Source organism: Sphaeramia orbicularis, chromosome 5 (assembly GCF_902148855.1).
Source record: "Sphaeramia orbicularis chromosome 5, fSphaOr1.1, whole genome shotgun sequence".
NCBI classification, from domain to species: Eukaryota; Metazoa; Chordata; class Actinopteri; order Kurtiformes; family Apogonidae; genus Sphaeramia; species Sphaeramia orbicularis.
In genome coordinates, this window is record NC_043961.1 from 17,682,748 (window position 1) to 17,699,639 (window position 16,892).

At 37.6% G+C, this 16,892-nt stretch overlaps 2 protein-coding genes across 2 annotated transcripts; one reads left to right on the forward strand and one right to left on the reverse strand.

Moving 5' to 3' along the window:
• Positions 1 to 773: 773 nt before the first annotated feature.
• Positions 774 to 6,035, reverse strand: tp53rk (TP53 regulating kinase). Its single transcript, XM_030134431.1, has 2 exons — positions 5,806 to 6,035; positions 774 to 1,530 (listed from the first exon to the last, which is right to left on the reverse strand). The coding sequence occupies exons 1-2, from the start codon at positions 6,020 to 6,022 to the stop codon at positions 1,043 to 1,045; spliced, it is 705 nt and encodes a 234-aa protein (XP_029990291.1). The 5' UTR covers positions 6,023 to 6,035; the 3' UTR covers positions 774 to 1,042.
• Positions 6,036 to 7,692: 1,657 nt separating this feature from the next.
• slc2a10 (solute carrier family 2 member 10) lies at positions 7,693 to 14,415 on the forward strand. The gene is made up of 6 exons (XM_030134428.1): positions 7,693 to 7,817; positions 8,997 to 9,080; positions 10,042 to 11,247; positions 12,379 to 12,501; positions 13,316 to 13,451; positions 13,528 to 14,415. Exons 2-6 carry the CDS (start codon positions 9,068 to 9,070, stop codon positions 13,628 to 13,630), a joined length of 1,581 nt encoding a protein of 526 aa, XP_029990288.1. The 5' UTR covers positions 7,693 to 7,817; positions 8,997 to 9,067; the 3' UTR covers positions 13,631 to 14,415.
• The last annotated feature ends 2,477 nt before the right edge of the window (positions 14,416 to 16,892 follow it).

Genomic DNA, 16,892 nt, shown 5'->3' on the forward strand with positions numbered 1-16,892 from the left:
TGGCACAGTGCAAGCCTGAAGAGAGAGGACATTTTGAAGAATTAGCCTTTTCGCCTGATTTCAAGGTCTCATGGACCAAACATGAAGGTACCTACAATTATTTTGATGCAAAATATGGTCTTTTCAGGGGGAATTCACTCCAGACAGTAAGTTTCAGCAGTGTGGCTTGAATACCTAAAGAGATATAGCTCCTCAAAGTTGGCCGAAAAGCAAATTTGCAAAATAAAAAAAAAACATTTTCAAAGGGCTGCATCTCCTGAACTATTACAGATATGACATTAAAATTTTGGATGTGTTCGTTTATCTGGTAGGTGAACAAGTGTGAATGTTTTCAGAATTTCCTGAGGGGGTCATGCGGGGCACTTTCTGAAATCTGGTTGATTTGGGATGGAATGACCCTTTGGTGATTTTTCTTGATTATTTAGTGTATTTTAATTATCTGGTTAATTTAAATTTTTTTGGTAAATTTTCTTGATTATTTTGTTTATTCTTGATCCTTTGTTCCAATTATTTGAAGCTTATATTAGTAACAGTCTGCTTGGTCCAGTGTTATGTGATGCCTCCACCTTATTCTTGTGAGCTCGTTTAATTCAAGTTAGTCAACAGAATATTACAGACCAGTAAATATGATTCTTAAAAATATTTAGTCCATATCAGTAAGTATCAAGACGAATGATTATTTCTTTAATTAAGGCTGATTTTTAGTCCTGAGTTAAAGTTTACAAAGTAGATGATTGTGTAGTTTTACATTATTACTAAAAGATGAAACAGGATGAAAATCACTGAGTTTTATTTGACATAAACAACATACACCTGACAGACAGAGGATTATATCGCTGATGTCCAAGGAAAATGATAACGATATTAAAAAAAAAAAGACATGATATAAACCGGTATTTCTCATGGTTTTATCTCCAGTGTTTGTCTTTGTGTGGATGAACTTTACAGATTCCTTTCTTTACAAACCTCTTTCATTTTGTGATGGAACTTGAGTCTTTTTGACACATTAATGTCTGTCGTCTCTTCTTCGGTTTTGTTTGTCTCATCCAACCATCGAGCGTTTCCTGCCTCTCAACCGAACCTCATCCAGTTTCTTAATGACGGCGTTGGACTTGTTGGACGCCGCTGTGTAGCTGTGGAGAAGTGTCTGGAACAGGGCCTCGGTGTTGGGGTGGGTGCTGAGGAACGCCTTCTCCAGGACGTACAGGTCCACGCCCTTGTCCTCGGGCAGAGCCGAGATGTAGCTCAGGCCGAAGTCGATGAGGACCAGGTCCGGTTCGTGTCTGGGTTTGGTGCCATCAGGGTGGAGCCGCAGCAGCATGTTGGAAGTTGTAAGGTCTCCGTGGATCACGTCCTCGTCGTGCATCCGAGCCAGGATCCGACCCACCTTCTGAACCAGAAGGTCCAGGTCCTGGTCCTGGTCCGGACACGAGGCGATGTAGTCCCGTACGGTGGAGGACGACACAATGTCCTCCAGGAAAATACAGTGGGAGGCGTAGTCCACGAAGTAGACAACAGGGGCGGAGATACCTGAGGGGAAAATCAATTAATCAATCAATCAATCAATCACTCCCATTTTATTTATATTGCATCAAATTATACCTAAAGTAAAATTCATGACACTTTACATTTCAAGCTCATCTAAACCAGACTCAAATTTTTCCAACACCGATAAACATATGAGCACAAATGGATGGGAGGAAGAAGAAACGTCAACACTGGCTTTAACAAGTTTCAAACTAAACAAACAAAAATGTAATAAAAATAAATAAAAAGTAAAACAATCATGATCTGACTCTCAGTGTCTCATCTTACTTTTAAAATATTCAGAAAATTTTGAAGGAAATTTCTTGTGGCACTGATGACGAGCAGACATAAAGTTACTGAGATAAAAATTGGCTTTGTCAATTTATTCTGTACAGACTGAAAATAGTCGGGCAGAGGACAGGTGTAAATGTCCCCATGTCCCCATGTGTCCATGTCCACATGTGTCCCTGTCCTTGTGTGTCCCCATCTGCACCAGCTGTTCTTGACCATATAAAATTGACTGCACTGGGTTTTTAGCTTACTGGCCGACAGGCTGTAAGCTATTGTCATCATGCGGCGTCTGTCGTCGTCGTCTGTTACAAAAATTTCAATCATCTTCTTCTCCGAAACTACAATTCCAATTGACTTCAAACTTGGTATACAGCTTCTTTATGATGATGTCAACAAAAGTTAGTGAAATTTTTTGGATCTGGATCTGATTCTGGATTTGGTGCAACTTTGAAAAATTTCCCCATTATAACACATAGGAAGTGGATCGATGCAATAACTCAGTAAATATAAATGATACCAAGTGTAAATTTCTACAGTCCAGCCCTGATGGGGAGATGACCAAAACATAATGGCCACATGCTGATCAGGATCTTCCTCTGGATCCGGGAACTTATGGAAAATTTAACTTGGGCTCTTACAGGGAAAAAATTTCAATCGTCTTTTTCTCCCAAACTACAGTTCTGATTGACTCAAACTTGGTATACAGCTTCTGTATGATGATGTCGACACAAGGTATTGAAATTATTTTGATCCGGATCTGATTCTGGATTTGGTGCGACTTTGAAAAATTTTCCCATTATAAGAGACAGGAAGTGGATTGATCCAATAAATCAGTAAGTATCAATGATGTCAATTTATCACGCTGGAAGAAAAATCCAAGGCACTCTCTTTCAACATTAACCCTTTCATGCACTGTCCACTCCAGTGGACAGCTCTTCTCCAGCTGTTCTCTTGTATATTAATGGGTTTTGTTGTTTTAGTTTCATATCAGCCAACACAGTGGACGCTTATGCACCATCCCATACACTGTAATTCAGATCATTACTGTAACTTTACTGTTCTTGATAAACTTGATCTGCACTAACATGTTTGAGTGTAAATCAGTTGTTATTTGTTAGACAAGAAGGTTTTTTTTTTTGCATATTATCTCCATGAAGTGAGTAATTACTAGCATTAGAATATGTTAAAATGTGAGAAGACATCAGATTAGCAGCATTAAAAATGTTTTTATTTCATTGTTTTCACATCACTTTCTGATATTGGGTTTTAAACACGTTTCTTTACTTCAAAAATTAAATGCATGGATATTTTTGTAACTCCATAGAAAAAAAAAACTCGATCGCATTGTTTTTTTCATGGCTAAACACTGAAGAAAAAAATCTTGACTAAGGTTCTCATAATTTGTGCATGAAAGGGTTAAAATGCCTTTATTATCATTAGCATGGTCATATCTAGACCGTTTCTAGGTCTATCATGGCATGGTCATATCTAGACCGTTTCTAGGTCTAGATATGACCATGCCATGATAATAAAGGCATTTTAATGTTGAAAGAGAGTGCCTTGGATTTTTCTTCCAGTGTGTTAAATACTTTTTGAATCCCTTTTTCCAAAGAGCACTTCGAAAAAACTCTTTTTTGGTCCAAGAAGCATTCCTTCCCAAACATTTTTGAATCAATGATATCTAGTTGGAATTTGAATTTTTTACAGATCTGATTGGAATATGACCAAAACATGGGCTATTTCTGTAATAGAATAAATACACATAACTGGGTTATAATAAATGGCATCTGGATACATTTACCAAAGCTTTTAATTTAACCAGTAAGCTACAGGGCCATTGGTCCTATTTTTTTATTATTTGATCTGTTTATCTTGTTTTTATCTGTTCTACTATGTTTTTGAAAGTGTTGGGGTGTTTTCAGTGCCTGGCTGTGTTTTTTTTTTTTTTTTAATTCTGTCTTAACAGGTGTGGCCAAAGAAACATGTCTGACTGTCCTTGGAAGAGATAATAAAGTTATCTAAAAAAACAAAAAACAAAACTAAAACTGTGTAGTCTGATCAGAGCAAGTCCCTGAAGTGAAGGTAAACTTATATAAACTAATCTATGCAACAAGAGACAATAGACAAAACTATCTGTTCAGTTCATCAGAGGAATGTGTGTGTTTAACCTCATAAAAGTGTTTCAGTTCTTCCAAGGACGTAAGGAGGGAATGAAACTGGTAGATACAAACAGGAATGTGCACAATTTATTCTGGATAGAAGACAAAGCAAAGCTGTCTTGGTCGAAGGTCAAACTGTTATTCACACATCAGCGAGAACTAAGAATCATAAAACATCTTCTAATCCTTAAACACATTCAACATAAGTGCAGTAGTTCTTTCACACAGATCAAGTTCTAACATATGGAGGAATATGATTATTCCATCACAAAAACCTCAGAAACAAAGAGAAAATGTCATTTTGGCACAAACTTTTACATACTTCTTTTTTTTTTTTTTAAATCTTGTTACTATTTTCATATATCCTGCAGTATTTTGTACTTTACTGTGTTTTCTATGAACCCCCAGTTATTTATTTTAATAAGTTTTATCTCATCAAATTTCAGGCTAAAAATGTCCTTCATGGTGATTCTAATGAAACCAAACCGGGTCGAATTAGAACTGAACCACATGTAAATGTTCATTTTATCTCCAGTGATTCTAGTTTTAAACCTAATGCTGAAAAATATATTTATGTTGTTTTTATTGATAGTTTCAATTTAAACAAGAAAAGCACTCGGAGAGCGCAGACCTCCGCCAAGACCCCCCCCCATCACCACCAAAATCTAATCATTTGTTTCTTGTGCAAGTATCAACATTTCCTGAAAATTTCATCCAAATCTGTCCATAACTTTTTGAGTTACCTTGCTAACAAACAAACAAAGACGCACGCAAACACGTAAACACAAAGCAAAGTGATCACAATACCTCCTGGTGGAGGTACCCAGTTCTACCAGTAGATTAGTGAAACATCCTTTAGTGTTTGCCAAAGTCCTGACAATAAAGAAGATGATATTGTAGAAAGAACATTCCTCTCTAATCTTGTGACATTTGATTCAATGTCAACAAATACTAGTATCCATTAGACAGGGTGTTTGCTCTTTATCCAAATAAAAAATCTAGACTTTTTCCAAACTGCTGTTTTTTTCTCCAGACCTTGGCTTTCTGTACTTTTATACTTGCGTTCCTACATTTTTGATTGAGATTGTACCTGTTGTGTGTAGTAGAAAAGTTCAATGTAATAAATGTATGAATGCATAATTCGCAGTAAATTATGTTTTACTGACAGAAACTTTCAAAACATCAAAAAACCACAACAGTGCATGAATATCACATAAATAACTTTCACTAGAATCATTCCAGCGCCAACTGGTTAAATCATATTGGTTTTTTTAAATACTTTCCTCGTTTATTTATAATTGTATAAGGTTATGTGCCTTTGAGCATATGCTAAAATTCAATTAGAAGAAAAACTTTTTCCATACTTTATTAAGATTTTCACACAAAATTCCAGACTTTTCACGGTCTGGAAAACAGCGTTTCAAAATTCCATACTTTCTAAGACTTTCAAGACCTACTCAAACACCCTGATTACAAAGACAACATGTGAATCTATTTAATCTGTTTGTCTATGAATATGAGAATATGAGTCCATCCTGCCCCCTAGTGGACAAACATCTGAACTGCATTTAACACGAACACATGGATTCCATTCTGGTTCTCCTGTTTCATGTTTCCTTCAGAACCATCTGCTGCTTTTAATAAACTCTGTATTTAATCAGAATCTAAAAAAAAAATTGATGTGGTTTAGTTTATAACAGATCAGTCGATTCTTTCCACATGTTCCGGTTCAGTCTGAGGCACCGACAAGAAACAACAGAATTATTAAAACCAAACCCAGACCCAGATCTGGTCCGGCTCCTGGGCCCGGGTCTGCTTCTGTACTCGCCTGCTTTGCGGCAGCGGAGGATGGAGCGGACCTCCTGCGTCGTCCTGCGGTGGGTCAACTTCTCATCCAGAACCGGGTGTCGGTACCGCTTCGGGAACCGCTGCTTCACCACGGTGGGCTTCCCCAAGAACCGGGTCCGGTACAGCCGGGCCTCCGCCCCCTGTTTCATCAACTCGGCCCCGGACAGGAGCTCCGGCGTGCAGCTCTTCTGCGCCATGTTTACTGTTTACTTCCGCAAAGACGACTGGTACTTCCGGTTCTATGAGTTCAACTGCTGCCACCTGGTGGACGGACACGGTACTGTAGATAAAATACAGACAAACCACAGAGAAATAAACAGCTTAGTACAATAAGCACAAATATCCAGAATAAACCATGAAGTACATAAAATAAAATAAATAAACCATATATCACTGAAGAAAAAATATACAAATAAACTCTACAGTAAAATAAATAAAAATACAAAACAGTGGAAAACACACTGCACTGTACAAAACAAAGTAAATAGTATTGAACAAAAGAAAATACACATACCAAACCATATAGTACAAAATTAAAAATATAATAATAAAGTAGCTGAAATGACAACTGGGCAGAAAGAAAAGGGAGAAAAAAAGAGAGAGAAAATAATTAATGGAGTCAAAGACAAGGAAGACTAAATCCAGAGGACAAAAAAAACGTAATATTTAAAAAAAAAAAAAAAAAAAAAAAAAAAAAGTCATACAATTCAATTTAAAAAAAAAAAAATCATAAAATTAAAACATATGACTTATTATTAAAAGTGAAGATGGAATATATTGAGAGAAAAATCTAAATATGCCTAGAATAAAATCATAATAGTTGTAACTGATTATTAACGTGAAAAACAGGCATTAAGTTTAAATAGTTGCAATAGCTGAAGAAAAAAATAGTTCAACAAAAAAGAAAATGTTAAAGAATAAATTCTATTCTAAGTTCAAAATATTACAAAAAATATATATTAAATTTTTGAGGGAAAGAAACAAATGCATAGATGAGAATAAAGTTGCAATATGTCGAGGAAAAAATCTGAATGTTAGGAGAATAAAGTCATAATATTATAATAAAAAAAAATACAAGAAGAAATTTGAGGGCGGAAAAGTAATGTTTCTTTTAGGTAAGAATGTAGAAAAGGTTCAGACTAATGAAGAAACAAAACTAAAAAAAATATATATACATATATATATATATATATATATATATATATATATATATATATATATATATATATATACACATATATATATATACATATATATATATATATATATATATATATATATATATATATATATATATATATATATATATATGTGTGTGTATATATATATATATATATCGTACGTCAATAAAGTCGTGAGAGAAAATGAAAAAAAGTCAATATCATAGTTTGAAAATTCCCAGTTGACGCAAACGCATCAAGTTAGATTTAATTAAGTTTGTTTTTTTCCATTTAATGAAACATTTTACGTCTTCTACGTCGTTTTCATCTGGTTCTGCGTGATTTTAACTGATGATCGGTTCTTTATTTGTTATTGACTGATTCTTTTAATTTGATCCTGATTAAAAATAAAAATAATACAATTGATTAAGACTAAAATGTGAAAATGTGGACAATTTAAAATCCACATGTCTGTGACCTTTGACCCCTCAGGTCCGGATCTCTGACCCTAATCCTCCTCATTCCGGGTCGAGATGGATCCTGGTTTTCCTCAGTCCAGGTCCAGGTGAATCCTCGTTGGGATCCCGGTCTTTTTCAATCCGGATCCTCCTCAGTCCGGGTCCCGGTGTATTTTGGACGGGGTCCAGGTCCGCTTCAGTCCGGGTCCGGGTCCGGGTCCTCCATGTAGACGTGGTCCTTGTCGACCTCTGGCGTCCAGACTCGGATCTTCTCGTCGGATCCGGTCTCGGGTTTCGTGCCACGTCGTTTCCACTTCCTGAAGACTCCAAACTTCTCCCGGAGCATCTGAGTCCAGCACCCGGTTCAGACTGAGGTGAGTCCGAGTCCCTGTGGTCCAGGTCTAGGGTCTGGACCAGATCCTGTTAGTTCCAGTGGTTTTAACGGACTGATGGTCGGACCTGGACACCGACCGAGCCGTTACTCAGCCCGGGTCCGGGTCCTCCAGACCTCCTCCTCCAGAACCAGGTTCATTTGGATCCAGGTTTTTGTCTGGTTCTGGTTTAGTACTTCATCTGCAGGATTCAGGTTTTGGTTTCCATCTGATTCTACTTTTATTCAACTTTTCAGAGTCAAATCTTGGAGGTTTTTAATTTCATTTATATTTAAATGAGTCAGATATGAGATAATAAACCAGTGGATGGTGATAATTATCTATAAATATGATCATTATCATCATAAATCTATGTTTTTAATGATGTTCAGAGATAAATGAAGATATCTGGGTTTAAATGAACTGAACAAAAACAAGGTTAAAGCAACATAAAGCATGCCTTTAATTCCTGATTTCATGTTTATTTGAATCATTTTTAATAATAATCAAGACATTAAAATAAAATAATAATGAGTTCTATTCTAGTTCTTATTCAACACTGAAATGAAGCAGAAGATGTTCATATCGAAGTATTTCTATAGAAATCCCACTTTAACATCCAGATTTTTTTAATCATTCGTTATTTCCATTTTCTTTGGTTATTGTGTTGAGATAATTATGCAGCAAAAGAAAACTAAGAAAAAGAAGAAAAAGATGCAAGAATTGAAACAAGATGAACAGATAGAAACACAAGAAAAAAACAGCAAACATGACTCAAAAGACACAATAAATAGGAAACAGAAAAACGTAAAAAGCTGGAACAAAAGAAAACACTGAAAAAGATGCAAAGACAATAAAGAAAAACAATTTTAAAAAAAAGCAAAAGAAATGACACTAAAGTAAAAAAAAAAAAAAGTTGTCTTCTCTCGTTTCGTGACCTCTGACCTCTGACTGCACCTTCGTCCTCTCAGTTCATCTCCACATTCCTCGCCGTCCTGCCGTCAGGTCACATGATCACACAGCACCGTCTCGAGTGGATGCATAATGAAACCATCAACAAAAGGGTTGTCATGGCAACGGAGATCAACAAGCTCTCGTGGACTCGTTGGTCTTTATGTATGAGGAGGATCTGGATCTGGACCCAGATCTGGTTTTAATCCTTGGCTTGTTGTTTATTTACAGAGGATGCTGAGAGAACGAGGAGCAGGACAGGTCATGTGACCGGACGGACGGACGGACGGACGGACGGACGGATGAACGACATGGGTATGTTTGATTTATCTGTTATTTAAAGATGTAAAAGGGTTGATGAACATCAGAGTCCATTCAGGTCCTGTTAAAGTAGATTTAGACGGGTTCTGAGTGAAGATTTGACAAATAAAACAGATAAAAACAACATGTAAATATGAGACAAGAGGAAAAACAGCAAAGGAAAAGATGCAACAGCAGAAAAAGATGAAAATACTGTAAAAAAAAAAAAAAAAAAAAAACCTTAAGAAAAAAAAACCACACAAAAAAGATCCAAAATGTCACAAAAAAATGTAACAATAAAAAAAAAGACAAAAGATAAAACTAGATAAAATTATGTAAAAGTTGCAACAATAGAAAAACACAATGAAAACAGTGTCTGAGATCAGATTCAACAGGATGAAAACAACATAAAATGATATAAATCCTCTTCAAATTTGCTGACAATGTGAACGTACGTTAATGTTTCCTTCTGTCGATGATCGTTCATGAAATATTCAATGAGTTCATTTGCATTTCAGTCGACAGGTTTTAACATCAGACGAATGAGAACGAGGTTTCATATGACACTGGAAAACAATATGAAACAGAAACAGGATAAAACATGAACCATAAACGTTGATGTGTCCATAAGTATTTGGACAGAGATACTATTGTTCTGTTTCTTCTGTTCATCATCACAGCGGATCTGACATTTTTTGTGTTTTTTGCTTCAGACCTTTAGCATCTCTCCTCATAGGTTCCTCAGACCTTTAGCGTCTCTTCGTAGGTTCCTCAAACCTTTAGCGTTTCCTCGTGTCCCCTTGTAGGTTCGTCAGACCTTTGGCGTCTCCTTGTAGGTTCCTCAGACCTTTAGCGTCTCCTTGTAGGTTCATCAGACCTTTAGCATCTCCTTGTAGGTTCATCAGACCTTTAGCGTCTCCTTGTAGGTTTGTCAGACCTTTAGCATCTCCTCGTGTCTCCTCGTGTCTCCCCATAGGTTCATCAGACCTCCTCCTGGCCGGCATCGTGTTGGCTCTGGGAGGCCTGGTCTTTGGTTACGAGCTGGGGATCATCTCTGGAGCTCTTCTGCAGCTGAAGGCCGAGTTCAGACTGTCATGTGTCCAGCAGGAGGCGCTGGTCAGCTCCCTGTTGGTTGGGGCGCTGCTGGCCTCCATCCTTGGCGGGTACCTGATTGACCGTCATGGCCGCCGGACCACCATCCTCCTTGGTAATGTCCTGGTCCTGACAGGCAGCGTGGTCCTGATGCTCAGGTTCTACTGGGCTCTGGTTCTGGGCAGAGTCATCGTGGGCTTCGCCGTGTGCGTCTCATCCATGTCCTGCTGTATCTTCGTGTCAGAGCTGGTCAGTCCGGATCACAGGGGGGTTCTGGTGACCCTGTATGAGGCCGGGGTCACCGTGGGCATCCTGGGAGCCTATGCCGTCAACTACCTCCTGTCGGACTCAGAGGGAGGCTGGAGGTGGATGTTTGGACTGGTGGTGGTTCCAACCCTGGTTCAGCTCGTCTCCATATGCTTCCTTCCCTCCAACACAGAGGAACCGTCCAGAGACCGAACCCGTAGACGCCTGATGGAGACCCAGCAAATGGACGACCCGGATCAGTTCAGCACCATGTACCTCCTCCAGAGTAAAGACAACATGAGGGTCCGTACGGTCATCGGCCTGGGTCTGGTTCTGTATCAGCAGTTCACGGGCCAGCCCACCGTCCTCTTCTACGCCTCCACCATCTTCCACTCTGTAGGTTACCACAGCGACGCGGCAGCGCTGCTGGCATCCGTGGGTTTGGGTGTGGTCAAAGTGTTGGCGACTGTGACGTCCATGTTGTTTTCAGACCGTGTGGGCAGGAGGCCTCTGCTCATTACCGGATGCTCCGTGATGGCGGTTTGTCTGATGACCATTGGCCTCCTCAGTGGACGCTCAGCTGCTGGTGCCACCAGGCCTTGTGTTTCACAGGAAGCGGTCGCCAACGCCACAGATCTGCCACCGGTGGGCGTCGGTCCTCAGTCAGCAGTTGACCTGAATCATGTCCTTGAGCTCCGTAAAAACACAACCATCCATGGAGGGTTAGGACATGATGAGACCGGACTGGAAGTGGACTCAGGTGTGGTCTGTACCGTGGTCAACTGGATCATCCTCTTCAGTATGATGGGCGTGGTCAGTGCCTACGCCATCGGATTCGGACCCAGTGAGTTTTAATCTTTATCTTTTTTTTCTACAGCACTTTTAAAAACATCAGTTTACTAAGATCAGAGCAGTAAATGTGTTAGCAGATACCAACAGCAAAGAAAAATAACCTACAAATACTTATTAAAATAGTTAAAAGAATAATCAATGGCATCAATACACAATCCTGATATAAGTGCAATAAAAGGGTGAAACTGGACACAACTGCACCAATAAAAGAAATAAAAGGAGGAAGGAGCTAAAAATCATGAAGACAATGGAAGGTACAAAGAGTACGACTGAAGGAACTAAAATAAATAAATGTCATGATAAATATGATAATAACTAAAGAAAATGCTAAATTCTAAAGCACAATGCAAACTAAACTGGATCCAGGCACAGAAACATTTTAAAATTGATCAATAAAATCCCAAAATCAATTCTAAAACTAATGGGATGGGACTAGATGGTGGAGTTTAGAGGAACGTTGTCCTGTTCTGTTCTGGTCTGGTCCAGTCCAGTCCGGTCCAGTCCATTCCAGTCCAGTCCTGGGTTGTCTTTATCATATTTTAAATCCATCATCCAAAAAACTAATCATCAATGACTCAGAAAAGCAGTAAATGATCAATAACGGTATCACACTACAACTCCCACGGTGCATTTCAGTATCAACAATGTATTTACAGCTCCAGTTGAAAATGTGTCAAAGTTGAGTAGTTTTAGCCAATTTTCCTGGTGTTTAAATACATTTAAACGTGTTTTAAACATTTTATCTTTCTAATAGTTTTTAGTGTTCGACTTCTGAACATGAGTTTAAAACCAAACATTAGCATCATTTTTCATTTTTTGTCAGTTTCCTTATTGTCTTTATTTTGTGTCTTCTGTCATTTTTGTTTTGTTGCATGTTTGACATTGTTTTTGCGACTTGTTGAGCCTTTTACCTCCTTTTCGTTTCTTGTTGTATCTTTTATTTCAGGCCCAGAATCATCCTTTAAACTTACAATAATAATAATTTAATAATTATCAACTGGGATTATTGTGTTTATCATTTGAAACTTTCTTAACCCCATCCTCTTGTCCTATTTTTCTGTATAAATGCATTCGTCTACATCTGAAACCACAGAACTGACCTGTTTTCTTCTCCTTCATTCAGTGACGTGGCTCCTCCTCAGTGAGATCTTTCCGGCCGCCGTCAGAGGTCGAGCATTCGCCTTCGCAAACGGTTTCAACTGGGCCGCCAACCTCCTGGTCACCTCCACCTTCTTAGATGTGACTGGTGAGTCATGTTCCTTCTCCGTTCAACTGGTTCATCTGCTCTGAGTCAATGAAGGTTTTTAGGTTTTGTTGCGATTTGCAGTGATGGATTCACCAACATGTCGTCTTCAGGTTGTGAAGATGGTGCAAAACAAATACAAACACTGATAGGACTCATTAAATATGATGGTCTCTGTCCTGAATGTACTGTCCAAAGGGGTGCCACAGGGTTCTGTATTGGCCCCACTCTTATTTGTTATTTATATTACTGATCTGGGCATACAAGTGCCAGATGCTTATGTGCACTTTTATGCTGATGACACAATTATTTACAGCAGTGAATCCACTCTTGTTCAGGCCATTGAATCCCTGCTGAAAGCCTTTGATTCAGTCCAGAACTCATTAATTCACCTGAAACTGGTTCTCATTGTAGACAAGAATAAATGTATGTTGTTTTCAAGGAGGTTTCCACAAATAATCCCCTCAGTGTCAACTCTGGAGGGATATGAAATAGAGGTGGTTCACATGTATAAATACCTGTCTTGATTATTGACTCCCTCAGTTTCAATCTTAACCTCAATGGGATTTTCTTCCTGGTTAAATAGGAGTAAATTAAAATAATAAAACTAAAGCCTGTTCTGAAACTACAAAAGGTAAAAGCTACAGATATTTGCGTTCACATGTCAGGAGTGAAAATCCTCACGTCCAGACACTGAAAAATGAACTGTATTAGTTTCTTCTGTCTGAGGACTGTGGTGCGTTCACTGACCTTCCAGTACTTTATTCAAATATGTCAGCAGTCAGTCAATGTGTCACGTATCACCCCTCCTCCCCAGACGCCATTGGCCTGTCGGGGCTGTTCGTCTTGTTCGGGTTGGTGGCTGTAGCGGCGGCGGTTTTCTTCTCCCTGACACTTCCGGAGACCAAAGGGAAGTCTCTGGAGGACATCGACCAGGAGCTGAGGTCCATCAGGTACCTGCCGACCAGCGGGTTCTGGTCCGAGGACTGTCAACGCAACCAGACGCTGATATGTGTTGTTTCTCTGTAGGTTCGACCACGTGGGGCGGTGCTGGGCCTTCATCAGGAGGAGGAGGCGGAGCTCGTCTGCTCGGTATCAGAGGGTCCGATGTGATGTCAGCGCCTCGTCCTGATTGGACAGAACATGGACGGACCAGGTCTGGATGGATACCACTGTCAGGCGCCAAGGAAGTTCACACTCATGTTCAACTCTTCAGACTGTTTTCCAGATGTTTCCAGGTTCATGTGGGATGTTTTCACGTTCTTCTGGTTTTGACACTCGAGTCCGGTTTCCAAAGATCCTCTCTGGTAAAGATGGACGTGTTTACATCCATACTAATACTCTGATCATTATCTGATTTGTGGAGTTATCAGATAATTATTGATCATACATCTGTGTTTCATTAACCTGAGAGTGGGATCCCTCAGGGGACCGTCTTAGGCCCCATCATTTATATGTTTACATCACTGTATTTTCAGATGTAAGTCTACAGATGTACACTGATGACCCTAACCCTGTTTATGTTCACTCTAATACTCTGATCAGGATCTGATTTGTGGAGTTATCAGATTATTATTATTGATCATGTAAACAGTATAATCTGATCTGTTTTATCAGATAACAGCAGGAATCTGATCAGAATAAATCTGATTAATACACCATGTCTTCCTGCATGTATACAGGTTCATCTGATTAATTTAATTTTTACATCTGCACATGTGGGAAAAAAAATCATAGAAAACAGGAGTTGATGGAGTCAAACATGAGCTGAAAACAGAAAGTTCTATGTCACTAGACTCAAACAAAACAAAACAAAAAAAAAACCATTAACAAAATAATTAAAGATGAACAAAACTGAACAAAAATTGAATAATTTAATGAACAAAATGAGTAAAACTGAACAACATGAGTCAAAGACAATAACAGGAAGTTGGATTCTACAGTTAAAATAAATCTGATAATGGACTGAAATGTCAACACCAGGGTTTATGGATTATCGTATTTCTTAAGTGCATGTAAATGCATCAGATTGATTATTACAATGATCTGATTATAACAGTTATTGGATGTTTATGCTCATGTAAACAGGTCAATGACAGATCAACAGGTTTATGGGTGTGACGACTTACTGGAACGTCGTCTTTTCCACATCAGGGATAAAAACTAGAACATCAGCATTCACTACTGATCATGTTATAACATATAAAAAGTGTTTATATTTTTTTTATGATGTGAAAACTTAGATTTCTTAGAGTGGATTAATAACATTTACAGCCCCTAAGTACATGAACATTAGTGGACGTCACTGAATTATTATTTAAAATAAAAAATCAAATAGCAGCTATTATATGCTGTTTGTTATTTTCACTTCAAATACTGTGAGAATATGAGTAAAGTACTAATGACATGATAATAAACGAAACAGTCCACCCCATTTTTAACACTTCTTTTCTTGACCTGACAGGTTTATTCACTGGTTTTGGAAATTCCATAACAGATAAAATGTGGATTTTCATCCAATATCTGCATGGGGATCAAATGAAAGACACAGAATTAAACCTAGATTGAATCATCTGCTCCAAAAACTCCTGGAATGTCATTAATTTCATGTTTAATTAAAGATATTCTACTTCTTAGGCTGTAAATTCACTTATTTTCAGCCTTTTAGCTCCATTTTCAACATGAGGAAAGGACTTAGTTTATGTGATTCATATTATTGACATATTGACAGAGAAATTCTTGAATATTTCCAGGTTTAACTGTGGGAAATATGATAAATACTTGTCCCATAATGCAACACTGCTGGGATACTGGGAGCTATTAAATTGTATTTAGACATCCTCACCTCAGTTTAACTAAATATCAGTTCAGTATGATCTAATAGACAAACTTCTTAAATGTATTTCTATATTTGTAGAATGTCTCCTCCTGGTGTGAAATTGTGTATTTTTCACATCGTCCCCAAGTAGTTTCAAATAATAGGAGAAGAAAACAGTTCAGCGTTTCTTCCAAGTCAAGCGCATTATTTCTGTCATATTAAAAGACATAAACAATGAATTAATCAATGGTGTCAAACTCATTTTAGTTCAGGTTTCACATTCAGTCCAATATGATCTCAAGTAGACTAGTACAATAACAGCATAATAACCAGTAGATAATAAATCCAAAATTTTCTCTTTGTTTCTGAGCAAAAAAGGCCAATTTTCAATATATCCTGCCTCAGTTTATCATTTCCACATGTTCATTATAACTTACAGATCACAGTGGATCTACAAATACACAAAACATTTAATAACGGGCAGAATATTTGTACAATTACACTGATTTTCCTTAAATTTCAGAGTCATGATTAAGATTTTTCACATTTTTTGTAAGAATTTGTAAGTGTAAATATTTTTTCATTAAGTAATTGAACTTTTTATTTTTCTTTTTTTACACTAAAACTAAGATAAAAATTTGGAATTGTCATTATTTTTTATGATGTTATTATTTTTCTGGTCTGGTCCACTTTAGATCATATTGATCCGAGTGTGGAATCTGAACTAAAATGATTTTCTCCTTTAATATTTTCAGTGTAATTTTGCAATTTGCAAATTCATCTCGGCCATATCTTTGACACCCCTGCACTGAAAAAGAAATGTTTTGTAACCTTACATTGGAAAAAGTCATCCAGCTAAAGGAAAGGTTTTGGACTTTAATAAGATCTGGACGTCCTTTCTTTAGTTTATAATGAACTGAACTGTTTCCACAGTTAATTTGTAACTCATTTATTTTGTTGTTGGTGTATGATGATGTTGTTGTAGTTCATAAGGATTTTTCATGTTTAAGTGGGTCTAATGTTGTTTATTTATTACATGTAAGAAAACAAATATATTTGACTGCATCATTTTATTTGCTGTTAAAGGTGTATATTGTGTTTCAGCTCAATGTTCATGTAAATTCACTTTACTTTTGTCAGGAGGCAACAAATCCATGTTGAATGTTTTTAGTTTATTTGAACTAAATTACCTTCTGAATGTGGAAACAATCACTATAATCCAGATGTTCTCATAACTCCTCCCTCTGAACATTTTCTCCTTAAGGATTGATTTTTAGGTCAAAACGGTGTTGAAAGTTTAAGTTAAAGGTGGAAATGAACAAACAAAGGCAAATCTGTATATGTAAATATTTAATTTTAATTCTATATATAAATATTTATATAAATACCACATTTCTTACTTTTTTCTTACTTATCTCTTTACATTTCATTTGTCACTCGTTTGTGGTTCTTCTACCTGTCTTTTACTCTGTACTTGCTTGTTGTTTGTTGCTGCTGTGGAACCTCCTCATGGTGGCAGGAATAAAGTCATATCACATCTTATCTTAAAGACCAGTACAAACCATCTCATATATGA

Excerpts from the sequence above, each read along its gene's own strand:
- tp53rk (XM_030134431.1), bottom strand. The coding sequence starts at position 6,022 with ATGGCGCAGAAGAGCTGCACGCCGGAGCTCCTGTCCGGGGCCGAGTTG. Across the intron at positions 1,531-5,805 it reads CCTCCGCTGCCGCAAAGCAG|GTATCTCCGCCCCTGTTGTC; the intron begins GCGAGTACAGAA and ends TTTTCCCCTCAG.
- slc2a10 (XM_030134428.1), top strand. Across the intron at positions 11,248-12,378 it reads CGCCATCGGATTCGGACCCA|TGACGTGGCTCCTCCTCAGT; the intron begins GTGAGTTTTAAT and ends TCCTTCATTCAG. Across the intron at positions 12,502-13,315 it reads CACCTTCTTAGATGTGACTG|ACGCCATTGGCCTGTCGGGG; the intron begins GTGAGTCATGTT and ends CCTCCTCCCCAG.